Source organism: Strix uralensis, chromosome 2 (genome assembly GCF_047716275.1).
Source record: "Strix uralensis isolate ZFMK-TIS-50842 chromosome 2, bStrUra1, whole genome shotgun sequence".
Lineage (NCBI taxonomy): Eukaryota > Metazoa > Chordata > Aves > Strigiformes > Strigidae > Strix > Strix uralensis.
Window position 1 is genome coordinate 119,184,946 of NC_133973.1, and position 22,183 is coordinate 119,207,128.

General features: G+C 44.8%; 1 protein-coding gene across 3 annotated transcripts; it reads left to right on the forward strand.

Annotated features, from left to right (window-relative positions):
- The first annotated feature begins 222 nt into the window (after positions 1 to 222).
- LOC141940253 (gap junction beta-6 protein) lies at positions 223 to 11,844 on the forward strand. Of its 3 annotated transcripts, XM_074861029.1 has the most exons (3): positions 223 to 377; positions 869 to 942; positions 10,019 to 11,844. In XM_074861029.1, exon 3 carries the CDS (start codon positions 10,041 to 10,043, stop codon positions 10,830 to 10,832), a length of 792 nt encoding a protein of 263 aa, XP_074717130.1. In that variant the 5' UTR covers positions 223 to 377; positions 869 to 942; positions 10,019 to 10,040; the 3' UTR covers positions 10,833 to 11,844. The 3 variants fall into 3 exon arrangements, with proteins under 3 accessions (XP_074717130.1, XP_074717131.1, XP_074717132.1); XM_074861030.1 differs by lacking the exons at positions 223 to 377; positions 869 to 942 and adding an exon at positions 6,884 to 6,918; XM_074861031.1 differs by lacking the exons at positions 223 to 377; positions 869 to 942 and adding an exon at positions 9,429 to 9,483.
- Positions 11,845 to 22,183: the final 10,339 nt, after the last annotated feature.

Here is a 22,183-nt window from a genome sequence, read left to right on the forward strand (position 1 = left end):
CGCCGCCCCCCACCCCCTGCCCTCCTGCCCGCTCTTCCAGGCTTATTTCTGCCGTCCCGCCCTTTATTTTGGCTGTTTTTCCCTCACATTCAAAGCCCTGATCTCCGTACAACACCGGGGATGGGCGCCCGGCCCCGCCCCGGGCTCCCACCGCCTCCGCGGCGGCCTGAGGAGCCGGGCGCGGGCGGAGGCGGGCGAGGGGCGGGTTCAAAGCGGCGGCAGGTGAACGGGGAGGGACCTTAAAGCTCCGGGGCGGCGAGGCTGGGACCGGCCGCTCCTCCGGCACCGCCAGCCCCACACTGAGTCCCGCTGCCCACCCGCGGTGCCTGGCCCCGGGAGCTCCCGGCGGGGCTGACCTCCCCCTACGGCTGAGGCAGGTGAGGGGCGCGGCGGGACCGGACCGGACCGGGCTGGGCCGGCGGCGGGGAGGCCGTTGCCGGGGGCCCGGCGGCAGCAGGGTTGGGGGGTGCGGCGGGGCTGGCCGGTGCGGCGGGGCTGGCCTGGCCTGGCCGGATCCGCCGTCCCCCCGCGCTGCTGCCGCCACACTTGGTGCGCCCCAACGCGGGACCGGGGCCCTCCGCAGCGGAGCCGGGAGCTCTGGTGGCGCTGCCCGCCGCGGGGCGGGAGCGGGGCCGCCCGCCGAGACGGGCCGGGGCCGGCCGCGGGGCGCCGTGCCCGCTGCACCCCCGTGCCCGACAGGCTTCACCCCTGCTCGGCTAGGGAGCTCTCGGTTTCGCTTGCCGAACTTAAGCATGAGGGGGGGTGCTTGAACCCCGCGCCCGGCGTTAATTGGGAATACTCTTGCCGCTGTTGATTATCCATTTAACTCCTAACAATCTCTCTGTTTTAATTCATATTCTCCCAACAGCTCTCTCTAAGCACGCTATGTGAAGTACCCGACCAGCTAAACACCAAGCAAAATAAAGGCTTCCGCAATTACAGGTAATTTGCGACACGCCTACAGATGTTAAGAGAGCCTCGTGAAGGTAAACAGCTTGCATCAGTAAAACTGACAGGTCCTGTGAGTGTCTGATCACACACTGGAAACATTCCTCAGAATTACAGGGGGAATAGGAAATTAGAGGTATGACTCAGAAATAAATGCATTTCTGAGTATCAGGGCTGGATAAGATCGCACAAGGAATGAGTACTCAAGCACTTAAACAAAATGCGAGGGACATGTTGGAGTGAGGGCAGGAGTGCTTGCTTAGCTGATGGCAGTAGCTGGTAGCTGACCGTGTTCCTGTGGTGTGCTGGAAATGGCTGTTTTTCCTGTCTTTGGGCTTTCCTAGATTGAGTGTTGTGTTTCCAATCTTCAGAATCTCTCTTCTTCTTTCTGTCCCCAATAGAAGAATTAATTTTTTTGTCTTGTGCTCCGTTAGTTATCACTATGTAGCCTGGAAATACTTCAAGAGAACAGGCAAGGGGTTGAAAGAAGGAAGTGGCCTTTTGTCTTAAGAATGTTCTTTTAAACACAGGTTTTGTGACTCTGATCATTAAGGAGTTTTTATTGGTTGTGGCCTGTGTGAAATGATATGAGGATGTGGGCCCAGATTCTGTTTAGGATTACCACAATGTATGTGTGTGCACTGAGTTGAGAGCAGAATAAAATGTATTTTAATGCTTGATTTTGTTAAAGAAGTTGTATGTGGTTTCTGGTATCTCTTACTCTCCACCGTTAAGCCTGGAAACCCTGCTTGCCCGGAACTTGCCTTGAAGAGCCCCAGAGGAAAGGCAGCAGGCAGAAGGATGTGCTTGTGACTGTGTTAGGCTCAGCTCAGAGGACAAGGCAATGGTGGGCTAAGCCTCAGCCTGGAAGAAGGAGGCACCTCCATGTGTCAACTAGGCATTGCAGTGTAATTTTCCAGGTGGGATTTCCAACAGGTTTGCAGAGCCATGAGGTTGTACCTCTACCACATGTATCAGGGTTTCTGGGAGACTTCAGTCCCCAGAACTGTCAGTCTCCTAACTGGTAGGGCTACATATCACAGAGCTAAAAATGGAACAATAAAAAGCCATGAATTAAAATATTTATCTGGATTAATTAATTCTGTTCTGACAGAGGCTAGTCCTCTCAGCTTTCTGAAGCTTGGGCCTCTGACTGTGGTGCTGTTTTGCATCCCTTGAAGCATAACCCAAGTAGATTAGTTGGGTAACCTCATTTAATTTGTGCAGAAAGTAATTCTACAGTGAAAAGGGTATAGCAACTATCTCTAACTGGAAAAATAGCAGCACTCAGATATACATACAAGTTTTTAATAAGACATTGGATAAGCTCAGTTGGTACCTGTGAGTAAAGAGGATGCTTTACAAGTTGCTTCTTTCTGTTATTTGTGTGAACAGTTCCATTGAAATCAGTGATTCCAGAAACTGCGCCAGACAGGAGCATGGGTGGAATCTTTGTTTTTTCTTTTGACGTTTTCCCTTGTTCTGTTCCTCACTGCTTTTAATTGTTATTTTATGATGATTGATGAGTTATCTGAAAGGAGGAGAACTGTGACTCTTGCCTGGCTGAACACCAGTTTGTGTAAGGAAAAACTTGAAGTGATGATGTATGAGGAGAGATAACATGCTGTCAAAACAGAAGGAATGTGGAAAAAGAGAAACACATCTCCTATTAGTTGATAAAAGAAAGTTGAAAACTAATTCCATTTCTTATCTCATAAAAATGTTTCTTCCTGTAATAGATCTTTTTAAAAGGGAAAAAGTTGCTTTTGTCTCTACTTTTGATGAAAGAAATTATAACAAAATACGTACTCAAGGAGAAGCTGCATTGCAGTATAAAATCTTAGTGTTTATAAATTTAATTAGCATTTCCAAAAATGTGCAAGTTCTGTCTGTGTGTGGAGGACAGTCACTTGCCAATTTTGTAGGAAATATTACATTGAAATGGGAGTGGGCAGATTTGCAGAGGGGATGTAGACATTTGCCTAAGTCTGGGGAGAAGGAAATGGGAATTAAATGACAGGCTAAAATAAACAAACATTAAAGTTTCATAACTAAAAAGTTGCTAGTTTCATAACTGGGAGCAGGGCACAGTGTGTATAAAACTTTCTTTAAAAATATGGTAAATAGGACACTTGCATCAGTGAAGACATAGTCCTCAGGAATTTTACTTCCTTTCAAAGAGAGAAATTTAAAGCCCATTTTGAAGGAGAGGTTTACGGGGAGGAAAATGGCTGATGGACCAAATTCTAATAGGACTTGCACTGTCTTGTTATGCCTTCACGTGTTACTGGCACTTCTGATTTCCTGTTTTTCCACAAGTGGAGTGAATTTTGTGCAGAGGTGTTCTGAAGGATGGTTATCCTCCATTTACAGTTGTAGGCTAGTAAAATAGCTATGGGTATTTCCAAACATGTTTGGAAAATGACTTAAAACTCATGTAGGGTCATGAATATGGGACAGTCATAAGGGGATCATCGTGGATAGAACTGAACCCTTAATGCTGTTGATACTTAACTAGTATACTTTTTTTAACACTTGACTGCCTACATATTGAGTCCTAATCTGTTGTGTTAAGGGCCATATCTGAGTTTCACACTAGGTTTAATTAGAGCAAAGAATGCCTCCTGTTTTCATAAACTTGAGTAGAAGAAAAATACAATGCTTGCAGTGTTCAGACCTGCAACTGTCAGGTTTCCTGTTCCTGATTAGTCTTTGCCTGTTCTTGTGTCAAATCAGATACACTGTAATCTCTCTGTCATGGCTCTTCTGTTCTCCAGTTTCCACTCTGATCTGGAGATAGGTGTTCAGAACAAAGTTTAAGAGCTACTAGAGAGAACTGCACAGGCTTTTGTGATTGTTAGACTGCTCTTTTGATCTTTATTCAACTTTTTAGGAAAGAAGTGGAGTTGTTCATATTTCATAGAGTTCCAGCTGCATGCTCCTTGAAGTTTTTAATGTACCGCTGTAAAATTAAAATAGCTGGAAGCTGCCTATAATAGTGAAATTAAAGGATTTTAGTTGCCAAAGTCTGAGTTCAAAGCTGCATCTTGTTACAATTTGAACTCTGCATTAAAGCTACAGCAGTGTAGGGAGCTGTATTCTTTTTCAGGTAGCAGGAACATCCAGGATGATTGAATTCAAGCTCTTTACTTCCAGCTTTGTACTGGCACTTATCTGTCTTGGTCTGCTGATAACAAAGTATGAGTCTGTGAAGCCTGTAATTGTAGAGGAGCATTTCAGAATAGCCCTGTGAGATGGTGAGATTTTGTTATCCCCAGTTTAATGTCTGGGAAACTGAGGCATGGGGCAGGCTGACATTTAGGTAGGAAGTCTGAGAGAGTTAGCAAGTAATTGCTGTAGCATGTATGGCAGCCTTTCTTGGTGAAATAAAAGGATGCTGGTTTTTGAAGATGTTAATCTGTATCTATTAGAAGCTTCCTTGGTTTGGACCTGGCAATGCTGCTGTTCTTGTGGTACAATACCAGAACCAACTCAGCAATAAGAATAACAAAATCGATACGTTAGTAATTAAGTGCTTGCTGTTTTGCTTAGCAATAAACTAGACCCCAGGTTGGCAGGGTGAAGGTATGCTGATACAAACCTGCTGAAATCCAGATATGTGTGTTCTTCAAATGTGGGTATAAAACAGCACGTACTGCTCTAATACACCTTGATGCTGGTATCAGCCCCTATAGATCTAGTGCTCCCAGTGCTAACTGCTTACAACTTTCCCTTCAGGTCATGATCTCAGCAGGGCCTTTCAATGCACACTAGACCTCAACATACAGCAATACTTCTTGTGTGAAGCTGGGTCATAAAATAATTTTGGTCATGATCTTGGGCCTGATGCAGTTTAGAAGTTTTGAAGCTTTTCTGTGGCAAAAAATTCTGCATTAGAACTGCTGCTCTTGGGTTCTGAGTTACCTTTGTCCCCAGCTTGGAGGGTGGGGAGGGATGATCAGGACCAGTGCTTTTTTTTTTTTTGCTTAAAGATTATCTCAGTTAACGAATTCCCACATGGGATAAAGTGACTTTTGTCTTGGCAGACTGCTGATCTTGTATCAGTATCTGGAGCTACTACTAAAAGTGGTGGGGTGTCACACCAAACTGGTAACTCTTGGTACACCCTACACTAAAATTCTCATAGGAGTGGAGACATCATGAATACCCTCTATATTTCTGTGTAATTCTAGTAAAGTAAATTGGTATCCAATTTGTAGCTGTGGGGAGAAGGGTATAATTACTCTGAATTTATGTGTAAGTTAGCATACTGTGAAACTCTTCCTGAATGGGACTCCTAGATGTTCCTATAGCATAAGCAAATATCGTAATACTTGCTAAAGACTACTTGTTTGCTTGATTATCCTATAGCAGCAAGCACAGTGCTATGTATGTGAAAGGAATGTATCTTACCTTGTTTTTACCTTTACTGTATTCTAGTTGTGGTTTGCTGAAGCTGTGGATTTAACCATTGACTAATGATTTCCCAGTCTGTGTAAAAGAGTGAAAAAAGTCTGTTAACGACACAGGAGCTCAATGATAATTGTCCTCACTGTTGTGAATTGGAGGGATTTTCACTGGCTGTATGCACCACGGTCTGCCTTCCTTTTAATGTAGGCTTATAGGAGCTAACGTTAAAGTAGAAGGCATTCTAGCCATGGCAGCACAGAGCTCAAAACACTGCCCAGAAGCTGGAGAACTACAGAAATAGTTAAGCTGTAGTTCTCTTGCTGCTGTCTAACCTACTAGTGACAAACAAAACAACAAAAGACTCCAACAAAAAACAAACCCAAACCAGAACATCTGCTTATGTGTCTCTGTGTTGTGTGATCATATAGAACAGTTTCCCTCATAATTAACTTTTCAGTGGCACATGGTGATCTTTTATGATTGTTTTTTAACTCCTACTGTAACAGCCATATGCTATTGTGATCCTCTAATTGTTGAAATGGAACAGAAGGTTCAGCTGGTAGCAGAGCAAAGATCTGTGCTGAGGCTTGAAAAGGCTTATTTTCATGCCCAGTTGCAATTTTTTTTTAAGGAAAATGTAACACTTAAAGATAATACACTCCCATGTTAGAATGGGTTCTAAATGCTTAGTTATTCAACCTCATTGACTTCAGCTATTTTCTGCTCTTCTCAGCTTCTTCCTTTATAGCGAGTCCCTATCCTTATTCCTACTGTAATTTAAAAAAAAAAAAAATTCACCAGAGCTTTAACGTCTAACTTGTACTGTGCTTCTGAGACCAGCAAAGCAGGTAAGGCCTTAACTGTCAACATACTGTTATTTCTGTAGGTATTTAGCTGGATTTGCCCACATAAAAGTAGTATCTGGACTGGATCTGAAAATAAGCGTTACTACCCATTAAAAGGAAGTAGCTTTCCTGCTTTCTTCTTCTTTGGTCAGCAAGACAGTTAATATTTTACTTGCTAGTTAAAAGGTCTTAAAAGCAAGTATCTGGAGGAAAGATAGCCTACAATCATGAGTCTACATCTTAGCTTTTTAGTAAGTTAAGAGTAAATGAGCCATCACATCAGTATTAGCCCAAACACATCAGATAGCCCAAACTTGATGTTTAGCTGGAGTGATCTGTACTGATGTTTTAATAGCGTGAAGGGCCATGCTCTGTTAACTTAAATTCTGCTTGGGTCACTGTGTGTTTAAAGCCAGCTAGTAGGAAATGCTGGGGCCAAAGTATTTGGATGGAATTCAGGCTGCCTGAGTATGTCCCTACAATCTTAACTGTGCCACCCTTCAGGGAGAAGGTGGACTTTACTGGTATCTGATCAGTGCCTGTATCACTCTGGAGTGTCCCAGAAATCATATGACTTTCCACCAGCATAAAAACAAGCCTGAGAGGCCATGAGGGTACAGCAAAAAGGGGCAAAGGTTGGTGACTAGCTTGGCAAGCAGCAGAAAGAATAGAGGATGATGGCAGGAGGAGCTGAAGAGATGGAGGATTTAGAAAGGTAGGTGGGAATGGTGCAGGGGGGGAGAGTTTGGGCAGATAGGAAAGACAAAGGCTTTTTTGGGAAGGAGAGAAAATGTCTCTAGGAGACTTGGGGTGAAAGGCTGCCTCTGCAAAGTGTGGCTTTTTCTGCACTGATCCAGGTACAGATATGCTTTTGCTAGAATTGAAGCACCATGTTTTGGCTTAGCAAACACAATATACTCAAAGGAGATGGAGCAAGTCAGATGAAGAGTATAGTTTCACGATGTATTGTGCTCAGCAATAAAGCTTTGCCAGCCCCTCTTCCCCACTGACCGCTCGTTCTTACCCATGCAATTTGCAGCCTGTTTTTTAAATGAAGTTGTGCTTTTCAGATGCTCTGTGGGTCTGTGCTGTAAAGCAGATTGGTGAAACGGATTGGGTTTAAAAAAACCTAAAACATACCAGTACTGAGAATAACTTTTGAACAAGCCACCTGGTTTATAATGTACCCTCAAAGTTGCAGGAGATGAACCGCAGTGTGACCTCAGGAGCAAACAGTGGTGGGGAATCATTTTGAGCTAACTTTGCCACTGAAAGCAAGGTACCTTTTAACTACACCCTGAGACACTTGAATTTTGAATCCCCTTTTGCACAGGGAGACGGGAAGGAGTGATTCCATATGGAAACAAATCCTTGTGAAGCTGTGATAACAGAAAGGCAGCAGTTTTGGTGTACAGTGAGATGTGAAGCGTAAGAAATGGGGCTTATGAGGAAGGGGTATACAGGTTCCACTTCTCAGCCTTCCACACTGTAAGGAGGTGGCTGACAGGCAGGGAGAAGGAACAGTGACTGAGAGAAGAAATGCAAGAAGTCTGGAGTTAAAGGATGGGTGAATGGTGTGTGTAATGCCACAGTTTACATGGTGCCAGTCTTCTACAGGATTTATATTCAGGTGTGCATAAGTATTTCTAGTCATAATACTTAGTTGTAGTATCATTTTATAAGTACTGTAATTGCAATGTGTGTATAATAGTAACAGAGAACACTAATAAAACACTAATAAAGTTGTAACTGTTCCTCTGTTTAACATACAATGATCTCCAAAACAAATCCTGAAAGAAAGGCTGCTCTGATTGATGAACAATTAAATGGTAAAAAAGGGGTGGAAACAAATACAAGCTTTCTTCTTGGAAAAATAACCTAGCAGGATAAGAAGCTAACTCTGCTTCCAGGACTGTTTTCAGACTGATACAGGGGTAGTAGCCCACACAGATTCTGCATCCTGAAGGAGGCTCAGGAAAGGTTCTTTCCAGTCTGAAGAAAATCTTGGGTCCCCCTGTTGTTTTTCACCTCCTGAAGTATAACCCCACACAGTCAACCAGCATGACCTGAGAGAAATGTAGTTTGAGACCAGTAAAGGGAGATTACACTTACATTCCAATAACTCAAGAAAAAAAAACCCAAACCTTGCACTCATATGACAATTAAATGTCCTCCTTTTCCCTGAGCAGTTGTGTACTTTGACTGATGCTCTGTATTATTGTGTGCTACTGATTATATGTAGTTCTGCTGTAAAGCAGAAAGGTTTTTGACATTACTCGGAATGGGATTGTGATGTGGAAGACAACTGCAAAGAAATGTCTTCATTTTCTTCCTTATGCAGTGTGACCCAGCTGAGCGTTAGGAAAATGTTAAAAACTCTGTCACGTGATGGATATGATGGCCTTTGCACCAGTGACTGCTCTTCTCTAGAAAACTTGAAAATGTGATTTTGCTTATTGGTGCCCTGTACTGTAAATGCCAAAGAAAAATGGTTTCTGAGATGCAAAGAAATTAATGAAGTTGAGAAATAAAAACCTTCATGAGGAATTTCAGAGCAAACAGGTCTGTGAGCACTTTTAGAGGGTCCTGGCTGATAGGCACAAGAAATGCTGAATTCAGCATAGCTTGCAAACTTTCTGTAAATCCATCTGAAGTGGAGGGGTGGGGGGGAGGTGGGCCAAAATGCCTCTGAATGCTCTATGTGAAAGGCTGTTGTTTGTGGAAGCTGAACAAACACAGACAATTGTGGTGTTCCTCGGGGGGAGGTATGTGGGAGACAGGTGAAATCCTTTAAGTCATTACAGTCATAGTACTTTGAAACTCACCTACTGGAAACTATATGCTTCTGTTGAAAAGTCTGAGCTACTGCTGGCCTGTCTGAACTCTTCAAATGTTGACTTTAGCACTCTCCCAGCCTCTGAAATGTCTCTCCTATTCTAGGAGTAATGCAGTCTGTGTTATGGGGGGGGGGGGGGGGGGGGAATCAATCATCTGACAGGCATTGGCAATGAAGGCGTGTTTATCTAGTTACCCTAGGCTCTCTTTGTAGTTGGAGAGAAATGCAGTTTTGGGATGAATCTTTAAGCACTGATTTTTAAACATCAAACTCAAGATTAGATGGATAGTGACTAAGACTTCACCTTCATTGCCTCATACTATTGTGGAATTTTCTTGAACTGTAACAAGACAGAGCCCTACAGTCACATTTTATAAATTTGTGAATGCAGGTTATCCAGACCTGCTCATGGAAGGTGCAGAGCATCAGCAGCCGTTCCTCAAGGTCTGTCTTTATTGCTGGAATGTGCTCATGAAAACCTTGTTTACGCTCTAAAGCTAAGGATGGGCCAACTTGGCTTAATTTATGTAGGAGTTTGCTGTCTAACACTTTATTTTTTGACATAACACCTACCTTACTTTTGACTGATGTCATTATCTATTCTCTATTCTTTTGTTACTGTTACCAAACCACTAGAAGTTGTAGCTTTTAATTCAAGGCTTTTTTCATTAATTTCCCCTGTCTGCTTTTCCTACTACTTAATGTGGTTAATAGTTGTTTTCAGTTGGCAAATGCACCTAGAAGTTGAATGAATGTGATACCATGTGCGTAATCAAGTAATGAAATACTACCTGCTGATATGTGATTAGATTATTATTTATGACTGCTTATAGGTAAGACCACTGCATCAACAAAATGTTACCACAGCCAATGGACATGCTGCAATTATATGATATTGCCTTTATTTTATACCACATGCTTGATGGTATTTGTTTCTCATCTTGATTAATCTTAGTTTTGTTTATTTGTCTTGTCTTAGGTCAGACGATTAAAACAAGACAATGGATTGGGGAGCTCTGCATACCATTTTAGGAGGTGTAAATAAACACTCCACCAGCATCGGGAAGATATGGCTCACAGTCCTGTTCATCTTCCGTATCATGATCCTGGTTGTGGCTGCAGAGAGAGTCTGGGGAGATGAACAAGATGACTTCATCTGCAACACTCTGCAACCTGGTTGCAAGAATGTTTGCTATGATCACTTTTTCCCCATCTCTCACATCAGACTCTGGGCCCTGCAGCTGATCTTTGTTTCCACACCTGCGCTGCTGGTGGCCATGCATGTAGCTTACAGGAGGCACGAGAAGAAAAGGCAGTTCAGAAAGGGAGACCAGAAATGTGAATACAAGGACATTGAAGAAATCAGAAAACAGAGGTTTCGTATTGAGGGTTCCTTGTGGTGGACATACACTAGCAGCATCTTCTTCAGACTGGTCTTTGAAGCAGTCTTCATGTATGCGTTTTATTTCATGTACGATGGGTTCCGAATGCCTCGTTTAATGAAGTGTAATGCTTGGCCCTGCCCCAACACAGTAGACTGCTTTGTTTCTCGACCTACTGAAAAGACAGTGTTTACTATTTTCATGATTGCTGTGTCTAGTATTTGCATTCTTTTAAATGTGGCCGAATTATGTTACTTACTGACAAAATTTTTCCTCAGAAGGTCTAAAAAAGCTGGAAATCCAAAACATCACCCTAACCATGAGAATAAGGAAGAAACCAAACAAAATGAAATGAATGAGTTAATATCTGATAGCTGTCAGAACACAGTTATAGGCTTTTCGAGTAGCTAAGATGGTGTCAATGCTGGTGTTCACTCTTTTTGGAGTGAATGTTTGTTGTTTAAAGGCTGCAAATGAAATTTTTTATATGAGACAATTTAAGTTGGGTGAGACTTTGATACGTAGTGTCAGGTGTCAGTTATGCACGTCTGAAAAAAAGCCAGGGCAGCCTAAATGTGAAAATTGCGTGAGGATTAAATAGGAAAGTGTATCTTCCTGTGAGTACCCTTACAAGTTAACTATGACAAGTGGGAAACCCACCAATACCTTCATGCTGACACAGCTTCTGAAAACTACATGCAACAGCAATAAGAACAAAAATCTTTCCAAGCTAGATACTTTAGTATTACAATATGTTTTGTAATAGTGATAGTTTTTACTTGTGAACTGACAATTAAAATATTTTTCTAAAATCTTAACATTCCATGTTAATTAAGGTATTAATAGCACACAACTGACTGTATCTTGTTTCTTAACCAGGCATATGCAGATGAACCCTGTAATACCATATTCATAGGGAGGAGGCAGCTATAGGCTACTTCTTTACAGCTTTGCAAGTGCTGCTTGAGTCTGAACGGGTAGCTTGAGGATGTTGCATACACACTGCTGGCTGTAGGGGAAGTTGTGTGAAAGCCCACCACATGGCAGTGTGGATAATTGAGGTAGCTAGGTCCTGAGTACAAAGTCATGCTTAAAACCAGCATGACAGTATAGATACAGCCTAAGTAGACTTGCTTTAAACGTCTAGCAGACCTGGTAATCTTACCAATCTTTTAATCGCATATTACCAGTTTTATAGCAACAGACATAACTTTATGTAAATGTTTATTATTTCTCTAATGTATTAGCTGTATTTGTTTCTTTATGCTATATCACATCATGAAACTTTTTTGGTTTTGATTTGTTTGCTTTTTTTGTGGTACACTGTTATAAAACTAGGGGCTCTTTGGTTTGAAGGACATGGAAAAGTATCACTGGAAACGGAACAAGTCTTCTGAATAAAAGGCAAACACTTTAACCTTTCTCAATGAAGTAAGAGTCTATATGTGAATGCTAGTGAGATCTTAAGCAGGATAAGTGCTTATGAAAACCTTCTTTTCAATCAGGGACTCTACATCCGAAGTGCACATAGTCCATACACACCCCTCGCTCCCAGCCAGAGCACTGATGCCCTAATTCTGTTGTCCCTACTCTAAGGGAGGTACACACCTAACTCTTGAGCGCAGGGGAGTATGCTTGTAGGAGGGGATGCTGCTGAAAGCATGGGCTCCTGAAGGTCAAAGAGGTGGATGTAGTACAAGAGCCTAGCTATAGTGACTTGTGTCTGTTTCCTGTCTTGGATCACTTCTCACCATGATAAAAATCTTATGGACACACTGACCTCAGAGTTGCTCTTTTTTTTTTTTTTTTCACACCAGTGCAAATGGATTAGCCTCATTGTTTTTGTATCATGGAGCTACTCTTTCAAGTGGTGTAAAGGTATTCCTAGGAGCAGAGATTACACTCAGTGCAGTTTTCCTCCTGCTGTTGTATCAGACTGTATCACACAGGTGCCAGCACACCTTTGTGTTTGTCTGTGCTGTAGGTGGGTTTGGGTTGGTTGGTGTGTTTATGTGTGACCAGTAGAGCCCTAACAGGGTGCAGGCACAAGCAACAGGAGAGAGAAAATACCTAGTCAGCTCTGTCCCTGCATGAGGGCTTGAGCTGAGCCCTCTAATTTATCTATTCTCTTCCACTGGCAAACTCCTGATCTTTCCTGCCTTCACAGCACATTTTCTTTTTTAATTGCCATTGTGAAAAGAAATTGCTGCTAGTCTTCTGAACGTGTCTACCAGCAAGGTTGAGGAAAAAATATACACAAACCTGTATATTAGTGTGCTTGTATTGCTCTCTCTGCAGACTGAAAATACAAGCAGAAGTGAGAAGTGCTACAAAAGTTTGCCTTCGTAGGCGTTCCTGGTGACCTCATTGTGGCTACTGCTCCAGGTCCTGCTATGGCAATGGTTTAAACCTTTCCTCAATGAAGCTGCTCCCTTAGGGTCAGGAAGGTGTGTGCTCAGGCTGTACCTCACTGGATCGCCCCCCAGTCCACTCAGGCACAAACAGCGAGGGCTCAGGTCCTGTGTTGTGCTGGTCCCAGAGTGTGGAGACACAGCTACTTCTGTTCCAGAGCTGTGGTTCACGGAACCACTCGAACTGTGGACTTTCATCCAGAGCGTGCTGCGAATTGTGTACCATATAGGGAATATGAATGGAGATCAGTTAATGATTATGCCTGATCATGTCTCACCACTTTTAGTGATCAAATTGAAATAGCCCTATGCTGAATGTCAATAAACCTGGAAAGCACCTTAAGGCAGATATGTTTTCCTCCAGTGGAGGAGGGGTAGTTTTTCTTGGTCAGTGATGAAGCGCAGGCCTGCTAAACCCCAAACGGGGATAATAGCTCTCTGTATGTATTTTCATTTCCTGCTTACAAGTTTTCAAACAGTGGTTTTTATTCCAGCAGTTGGATTTTTCTAGAAGATCAGTTCCATGTCTGTTGTTATTTTAAGCCTGGATAAGTGGGCAAAGCTTAAATGAAGAAATTGGGCGTACGTGGTCCTTTGTGGGCCAGCACAGCTATGTGCGTGGCCATGCTGTAAATGGGTTTGGGTTGGTTGGACATTTGCTTCGTGGTAGCAGGACCTGGTAACGTGCAGTCAACCAGCACTGTCCTACTGCTGGGCTGTCCTGGCAGCCAGATGGGTCAGGAACAATTGTGCCAGTCCCTGTCAAACCTACGCCAAGGATGGCTGTAAATCAAAGAGCTGGAGCTTATCCAAGACTTCACTAGTGCTAAGTCATTGACTCAGCAAGGAGGACCAGTTGTGACAGATGTGTTTGGCTGGGATGTTTCTCGTCACACTATGTGCAACCCTAATTACGGACACTCTCCTTTATCTGAAACATCCCCTGACTTTGGTTACTGCCAAGGAAAAGTCCATGACGGTTTCAGTGCCCTCTTTAATTTCTCACGTCCTGTTGTGTTAGGCTGAAGTAGTAGATGGCATCTTGAGGAAATGAGGGCTTTTGGTGTCACCTTCCCACCACCTGCTGAATCCGGTGGCCTAAGCAGGGGAGGCAGCTGTGTTTGGTGGGGTGGTAGTTAGGCCTTTCTGCAGGGGAAAGCTGAGCTGCTTTTCTTGGTTTCAGATCTCCTCCTGTGTCTTTGCAAGATGACATCTTTGCAAAGTGAGGCTGGCTGGGGCTGCTCTGAACTGCAGAGCACACCTGCTCCCAGCCCTTCTCTGTGCCTGCCCTTGCTCCTGCCCTGTGGCCATCCCCCAGGGAGAGGGTCTCCCCCACAAATCTCTGACCCACTGGTGACCAGCAGTTTGTACTATATTGGCACCGCCATCACCCCGTGGTAGTTCAGCCAGTTTCTCTGATGGCAGCTGGCTTAATTGTCCCTGCCCATCCCTGCTGTGTCTCCCCACCCTGTGATTTCCCCTTTGTTATGCCTGGGGCAGAGATTGCTTAAATTGGCTGTGGTGCCAAACGATTAATCAGAGCCTCTGGAAAAGCTCTCTTGCAAATTCCCCACACCCCCTCCTACTCCTCCCCTCAGTCTTGCTTTCCCATCAAACAGGCAGGAGCCCTGACCACATACAGGCACAGCAGCAGTGTCTGCCAGACTCTGCTCCTATTACACACAACAGCCCTTGACACCAGCCCCACTGCATGCCCTTCTCCATCCCTCTCTCCTCAGCCCAGCCCTCCTGCAACTTTGGCTTTGTTTTTCCATTGACCTAAGCCCTTCCCAGCAACCCTGCATGCCAAAGCACTAAAACCAAATGAGACCAGTTGCGGGATGGTCTGAACCCACTCTCCTGCTTTTGCATAGTTGGGCTGCCTACCCTACCCCACGTACCACAGCCTCGAGCTCTTTGCTGCTGGGTTGGAGCGAGTTTGGCCCCCCCAGCCCCTCTGCCAAGCAGAGACTCTGCTGGTACATGTCATGCCGGCCCAGCGCCTCACCCACCCTCGCCCTGTGATGGCGTGCTGGAAAGCACAGCCACAGCCCACATGAGGCAGACCTCTGCTCCCAATTGCTTGGTATGTTTTTCTGTTACCACTGTTACCTCTGTTTCCCTCACTGAACTTTATTACAGTGCTCTTGACATAAATCTATTTCACAGAATCATAGAATCATAGAATAGTTTGGGTTGGAAGGGACCTTTAAAGGTCATCGAGCCCAACCCCCCTGCAATGAGCAGGGACATCTTCAACTAGATCAGGTTGCTCAGAGCCCCGTCCAGCCTGGCCTTGAATGTTTCCAGGGATGGGGCACCTACCACCTCTCTGGGCAACCTGTTCCAGTGTTTCGCCACCCTCCTCATAAAAAATTTCTTCCTTATATCTAGTCTGAATCTACCCTCTTTTAGTTTAAAACCATTACCCCTTGTCCTATTGTAACAGGCCTTGCTAAAAAGTTTGTCCCCATCCTTCTTATAAGCCCCCTTTAGGTACTGAAAGGCCACAATAAGGTCTCCCCAGAGCCTTCTCTTCCCCAGGATGAACAACACCAACTCTCTCAGCCTTTCTTCATAGGACAGGTGTTCCACCCCTCTGATTGTTTTTGTGACCCTCCTCTGGACCCACTCCAACAGATCCATGTCTTTTCTGTGCTGAGGACTCCAGAGCTGGAAGCAGTACTCTAGGTGGGGTCTCACCAGAGTGGAGTAGAGGAGGAGAATCACCTCTCTCAACCTGCTGGCCACACTTCTTTTGATGCAGCCCAAGATACGGTTGGCTTTCTGGGCTGTGAGCACACATTGCTGGCTCATGTCCAGCTTTTCATCCGCTAGTACCCCCAAGTCCTTCTCCATAGGGATGCTCTCAATCCCTTCATACCCCACCCAACACATGTGCAGGACCTTGCAATTGGCCTTGTTGAACCTCATGAGATTTGCACAGACCCACTTCTCAAGCTTGTCCAGGTCCCTCTGATGGCATCCCACTCCTCAGGCGTGTCAACTGCACCACTCAAGCTTGGTGTTGTCTGAAAACCTGCTGAGGGTGCACTCAATCCCCCTGTCTGTCATTGATAAAGATATTAAACAGTACTGGTCTCAGTATGGGCCCCTGAGGGACACCACTTGTCACCAGTCTCCACCTGGACATTGAGCCGTTGACCACTACCTTCTGGATGTGACCATCCAACCAATTCCTCATCCACCGAACAGTCCACCCATCACATCCATCTCTCTCCAATTTAGAGAGAAGGATGTTGTGGGGGACCATGTCAAAGGCCTTACAGAAGTCCAGATAGATGACATCTGTAACTCTTCCCTTGTCCACTGATGTAGTCACTCCATCATAGAAGGTCACTAGATTGGTCAGGCAGGACTTGCCCTTGGTGAAGCCATGATGGCTGTCTTGAATCACCTCCCTGTCCTCCACATGCCTTAGCATAGCTTCTAGGAGAATCTGTTCCATGATCTTCACAGGCACAGAGGGGAGGCTGACAGGTTGGTAGTTCCCAGGGTCCTCCTTTCTACCCTTTTCAAAAATGGGTGCAATTTCTGTTCTGCATAAAGTAGCACGCTCTGCCTTGCTGGCACTTCCCATTGCCACTGCGGTGACTGTGGCACAGCAAGATGAGGAGGTGCCCAGCAGCCAGCCTGGGAGAACAGTCCCTCTTGTGCACATCTGAGTAATGATCACTCGCAGCTCAACTTCTAGCTCATAGACTGTGTTTACTGATTTGCAGCAAAAGGAGTAGCTGGGGACTGATGATTAAGAATGATCATGCTGCTTCTTGTCTTTGTTACCCGATGCTCGCTGAGCTGCTCTTGCCATGGTGGGAAGGCAGAGGGGCAGGCATTTAAGAGTTCTCCATGCACATTTTGAATCATTTGGTGTGCGATCATCGCAGACATATTTCTGCTGTGCTCATGGAGAGCATGGCCTCTGAAGCCCGAGGGACAGTTGGCCACTGGCTCTACACCATACTGGCCACTGCTCTCCCTCCAGGTGGGCCTGTGGGCAGAGACCATCTCCACCTCAGCAAACTTCCTTGTACCACTGACTGCAGCAAGAGCACTACCATTGTAGCAGCCTTTCCCCTGCCAGAGGCAGTGCGTATACCCATCTCCCTGCACAGCCCTGTATTGTCAGGCTTGTATTTCCCAGGTTAGACATGTAAAGGTGAACAGTCTCCTTTTCAACTTCCACAGAATCCAAAAACTGGCCAGCTTCACCAAAAGAGATAGGGGTGGGGTGCAAATAACACTTCTGCAATTTCCCACCTACTTGGCCCTGCACCCTTGATGCCAGTTGCAGACTATGACTGCTTCTTCAGCATGCACGCACAGCTGGGTGGCTTGGGTGGGTTTCTCTGCACAAAAGCACCCAATGCTTCATCTGACACACAGAGCAATGGGCAGGTGGGTCCGTGGGAGGAGGAGACAGGGAGAGGTTCTTGCAAAGCCCTGACTCAGCTATCAAGTCCTAGCAAGGGCCCCAGTCAGCACCCTGCTTCATCCCTGCCAAGAGGCATATGGACAGGAGTGCCGCTCCCTGCATCTTGTCACCACCTGGCTACCACCTGCCTTTGCTGCTGGGTCACCATCTATGCCAGAATTTCTACTTCAGCCTCCCCCCCACCCGTTGATGCTGTGAAAATCATATTGGCACTTTCTGCAAGCTTGCAGATGTTTCAGGGCTGGGTCCAAAGCTCCTCACTGTCACTCAGCAAATCCCTGTTGATTCCAGCAGGCTTGGGCCAGGCCCATAGAAAGGGTGTAACTCCTTAAAAACACTGCAATACCACTCAGCCACTTTCTGCACAGCCCTTTTGCAAAATCAGCTTCCATTTCTCACAGCAGCTATTACCTCCTTGCAGCAGATCTGCAAACCAGGAAAATAATTCCCCATTTGGGCCGTGCCCACCCACTGCAGGCAGCAATGCTGCCCCAGTGCCGTGCGGACCAAAGCCCCCACAATGATATGCGATCATGCTCTCACAAACATTTTAGCTGTTTCCAGTGATTTGCTGCTGGCCACAGAAAAGTTTTATTAGTTAGAGAAGGAGGGGGAGACCCCCCCTAAAACAGTTTGGCTCCTAACAATCCGAGGGCTTTTTTTTCTCCACTGGCTTGGATGTTGGGTAGCCATTGATTTGTGTACAAGCCCACGAATCAGAAGAGCTTGGGATGGCAAGATCAGTAAGGAGGAAGATTTTGCACCCTGCCAGCTCCTGACCTGCCAGGACTCCCAATCTGTGGGAATTAGGCTATTTTACTTCCTTAAGACCCAGGGTCAGAGCTGTTCATGCTCTTAACTCTCTGGAGTGGCATGGTACAGCCTTTCTGTATTGTCAAAACCATAGTGGAATCCTGGCTAATCTAATTTCTCCTGGTATTTTACACCACCACACTCTTGTTATCTTTACGTGATGCACTTCTCAGGTGAGGGACCCATCTCCGTCATGTCTTGGGGACATCTGGGAAATTTAGACAATTATTAAATAACAATGACAACATGATATAAAGCATGACAATGACCTCAAGAAAGAATCAGACTGTGTCCTTTGATACTGCTTATGATATATGAAAAGCCTGGAAAGAAAAGCAACTGGTGAACCCTGTGGCCCAGGTAAAATCCCTGGGGCTGAAGTTTACAACAGTGAAACCCAGACCGACTCTTGCAGCTTTTAGCTGGACCTGGGTGACACAGGAGGGAGAATTTAATCCTGTTATTAGGGCTGATGGCTTGGGTTTAATCAAAACATCTCCCAGGCAGGCACACACAGTATGTGTTCAGTGGGGGATAATAAAAAACAGTTTAAAAGCATCCAACAGAGCTGCAATAGGCTGTCTGAAAAAATTGCCACACTCATGGTTACTCAGTTTCCGGTTTCTTATCTAGTCAAAATTTAACTAATTCGCCAGTCCCTGCAAAGTTTCCCAGTGCAGATAAGGCTCACTAATGTACTGCACACTGCAGCTGCCTGGATGGGGCTGAACCCAGCTCTGACTCCACAGTTCCTCAGACAAAGGGAGGAATAATAATAATAATGATGATAATAGTTTGTATTAACACAGAATAAATGCACCAAAATTAGAATTCCCAGCAAATGCTTTAAACTATGGGTTGAAGATTCAGTTTTATTTTGGCATTCCTGGTAATTATTTATATTTAAAGGGATATTTTCACCAGAAGAGGCTGATAGAAAACAAAATCATCAGATGATGAGAGATAATTAGTTGAGATCAGAGAATTAGTGCACTTTGGGGAAAGATCATTTTAGCAGTCACACAATGGTAGGTGGAAAATAAAACGCACTTCAAGGGAAAATTTGAACTCCTCATCCAACTCCCTGGGTTCCAGTTGCCTGAACTGCTTCAGGAGCAAAAGCTGACACTTCAGTCAGCTCTGCCCTGTGCCCAGAGGTGATAGAGAAAAAACTACAAAATATTTAGATGTCTAAAAAAGGAAATTAATAATGAAATTAATAATTATGTCACCCAATCGTGCTGGCAGGTGGGGGGCAGGTTCAGATATCCACAGGGGGTCAGAGACGCTCTTGAAGACACATGTGCCTTCTGGACCTGGAAGGTGTGCTTCAGTAAACGTGAGGGGTGATGGCCAGAGACACCTTCTTATTTCTTGGTCACTGTAAGGGAAAAAAAGGACATCGATAAAAGTAACTTTTTCACTTGTCACAGACGTATGAAACCAATAACCTGGAACCACGCTGACTGGTGATATTTCACAGGAATTAGGGATGAAAGTGGAATACTGCATAACTCAGGTTTCTCTCCTCACAGCCAAGGGGAATAACCTTGATTCCAAGATTATTTTTGTGTTTATCCACTGCTTATTGCAAAACATAAAGTCATGATGGGGCTTCCTCCGAAGGAAGAGCATGAGCTGCCAAACTGCCACCCACACTTTCTCCCTCCAGCATTTCCCCAATTCTTCCCCACACCCAGGTGGAGTTGCATGGGAGGAGGTCCCTTCACCCCCTGGCCCCTCCAGCGGTACCGAAAAGAGGAGCTGTGGGTGAACTTGCAGGTCATAGTGGAAGGCAACCAGTGAATTTAAATGACTGGAGGGCTGGGTGGCAGCTGGGTGGGGGTTTTCTTTATTGCATCTCTGAACGTAGGTGTCTGACATTTATTTAAATCCTATCAAGTACCTAAATAGTCTCTTGGAACTCGTCCCAAAAACCTATCCAACCCCTTTATCACTGTGTAGGAAAACCCTGATTAGCAGTCAAAGGTTTTGGCAGTCAAAGACATTGTGCCAGCTACTCATGAACCCAAGTTTGCTCTTCAGACACACCACTGCTTCTGGAGACTGACCCAAAGTACGATACAGCTGCATGTCCCGGTCCAGAATGGTCTTGCAACATCACCTCGTTCACACATGATTCACCAGCTTAATTAGCTCCTTAGCAAGCTAACTCTCACTCTTCTTTTTTTTTTTTTTTTTTTTTTTTTTTTTTTTTTTTTTTAACAGTTCCGGTATTATACAGCCTCCTTCACCAAAGAGCTGGAAGGCATTATCCAATTGACCACTGAAAAATTAATCACTGAAGAATAACAACCTATTAAACATGTTTAAAAAACAGCAGCAAATGCATTTTTTCCTAATGGATCTGTTGTTAGGAAGAAATGTTACTTTTTTTCACACACATGAACTAAGCAAAAAAAGTAAATATCAGAAATGAGAGGTCATGCAGCCCAATCTGCAAATCTGAAGCAGAATCAAATTCACCCAGGTCATACCTGAGGTGTATTTGTCTGATGTGGCATGCTTGAAAGGTAACGGCTATCTGGTTTTCCTTGGACTTTTTCTATATCAGAAAGACTGTTCAGATTAACTCAATTAATTTTATATTTATCTTGATAAATTCCTGGAAAATTCATGTGGTAGATATGCTTCAGTTAGTCTAAAGCTTGTATACATTATTTTATCTTAATCTGGTAAACATAAGTGCTGCTAAACCGATTTGAACATTGGATAAACTGTCAGCACTAGTCAATCCCAGCACCACTGTCAGCAAAAGCCTGGATATGTGTTATTTTGGGGATCAACTATCACTTTTGGAGGGAAGTTCTTAAATTCTCAACTCCTGAAAATAAACGATGCTTAGGAGGTCACTATTCTGCTTGTGTGGACACACATAACATGGTTCCTCAGGAAACACATCAGTGAGGCACCTCAGAGCTTTCCCCCTTGGCCCCCGGCATGGCTGCAGGGTGCCCTCAGGACACGCTGTTCCTTCTGCACCACAAACCTATGGTCAGGGAGAAGGAGACACCGACATCCCTGAAGGATTTTGTCAGCATGCTGCACACATTCCTGTTTGTGTTTGGGCATGATCTGGCACCTCACAAAACGCCTCCTTTCCTAATGGAGCTGTCTGCATAGTTGTCTATCCCGCTGGATAGACTGTCTCCCAACAAGGGAGAGACAGCTATCTGTCTCCCAACAAGGAGGACACCCAGACCTGTATTTCGTTTAGATTGCAGGGTTCAATCCCACATCTCTCCTTCAATTCCACTTCTCCATCAATTCTACTTCTCTCCTTCCCGAGGCTGGCAGCCAGGTGTGGAGGCAGGAAAGGAAGAAGGGACACTCTTCACTCCTGTGGGACACTGCACAGAAGGACAGAGAGCATGCAAGACATGTCCTGATTCATTTGGTGGTTAAGACTGGCAGCTAGGAAAGCATATCGCTGCTTCTGAATCATATTTGCAGCCTTTTATTCAGTGTTTAATGTAAAATGCGTAAACAGTCCTGGGAGCAGAGGCTCCAGAGCCTCCTCCCCTTTCCCAACTGAGTCCCCTAGTCCTCAGGGAAAATTCTCCCACAAATTATCTTGTTTTCTTCCTGTGTCCTTTTGTCTTGATGACTTTTGTTCACCTCTCCCCAGATGAAGAAATTCTGTGGGAGAGGTGGGTACCAACATCAGCCTGGACTAACCTACAGCCTCGTGGTTATGGCATTGTGTGGGGAGTAGGAGATAGAGGTTGGAGTCCTCTCAGGTCAAGCAAAGATCTTGGGTGAGTTTGGGACAGCCTAAGAATGTTACTATATTAGCATTTTAACCAGGGACAGGAACATGTTGCTGAAGTGAATCCTCTGATTACCTCCACTCCGGTGTTTTGGTTCACACTGAGGAATCAGCCTGAGTCTCTTTTAGATTGAGCAAATCTGGAAAACCTTCTTCTGGAGCACAGCCCCTGTGCTTCAGCTGTCCCAGCAGTCAGTCCATGGGGACTGGCCCAAAGCAAACCCTTTAGACATGTATGCGTTGTGACTGCTGGATCCTCAGCACCAGCTGTTTCTACAGACTGCTCTTGCTG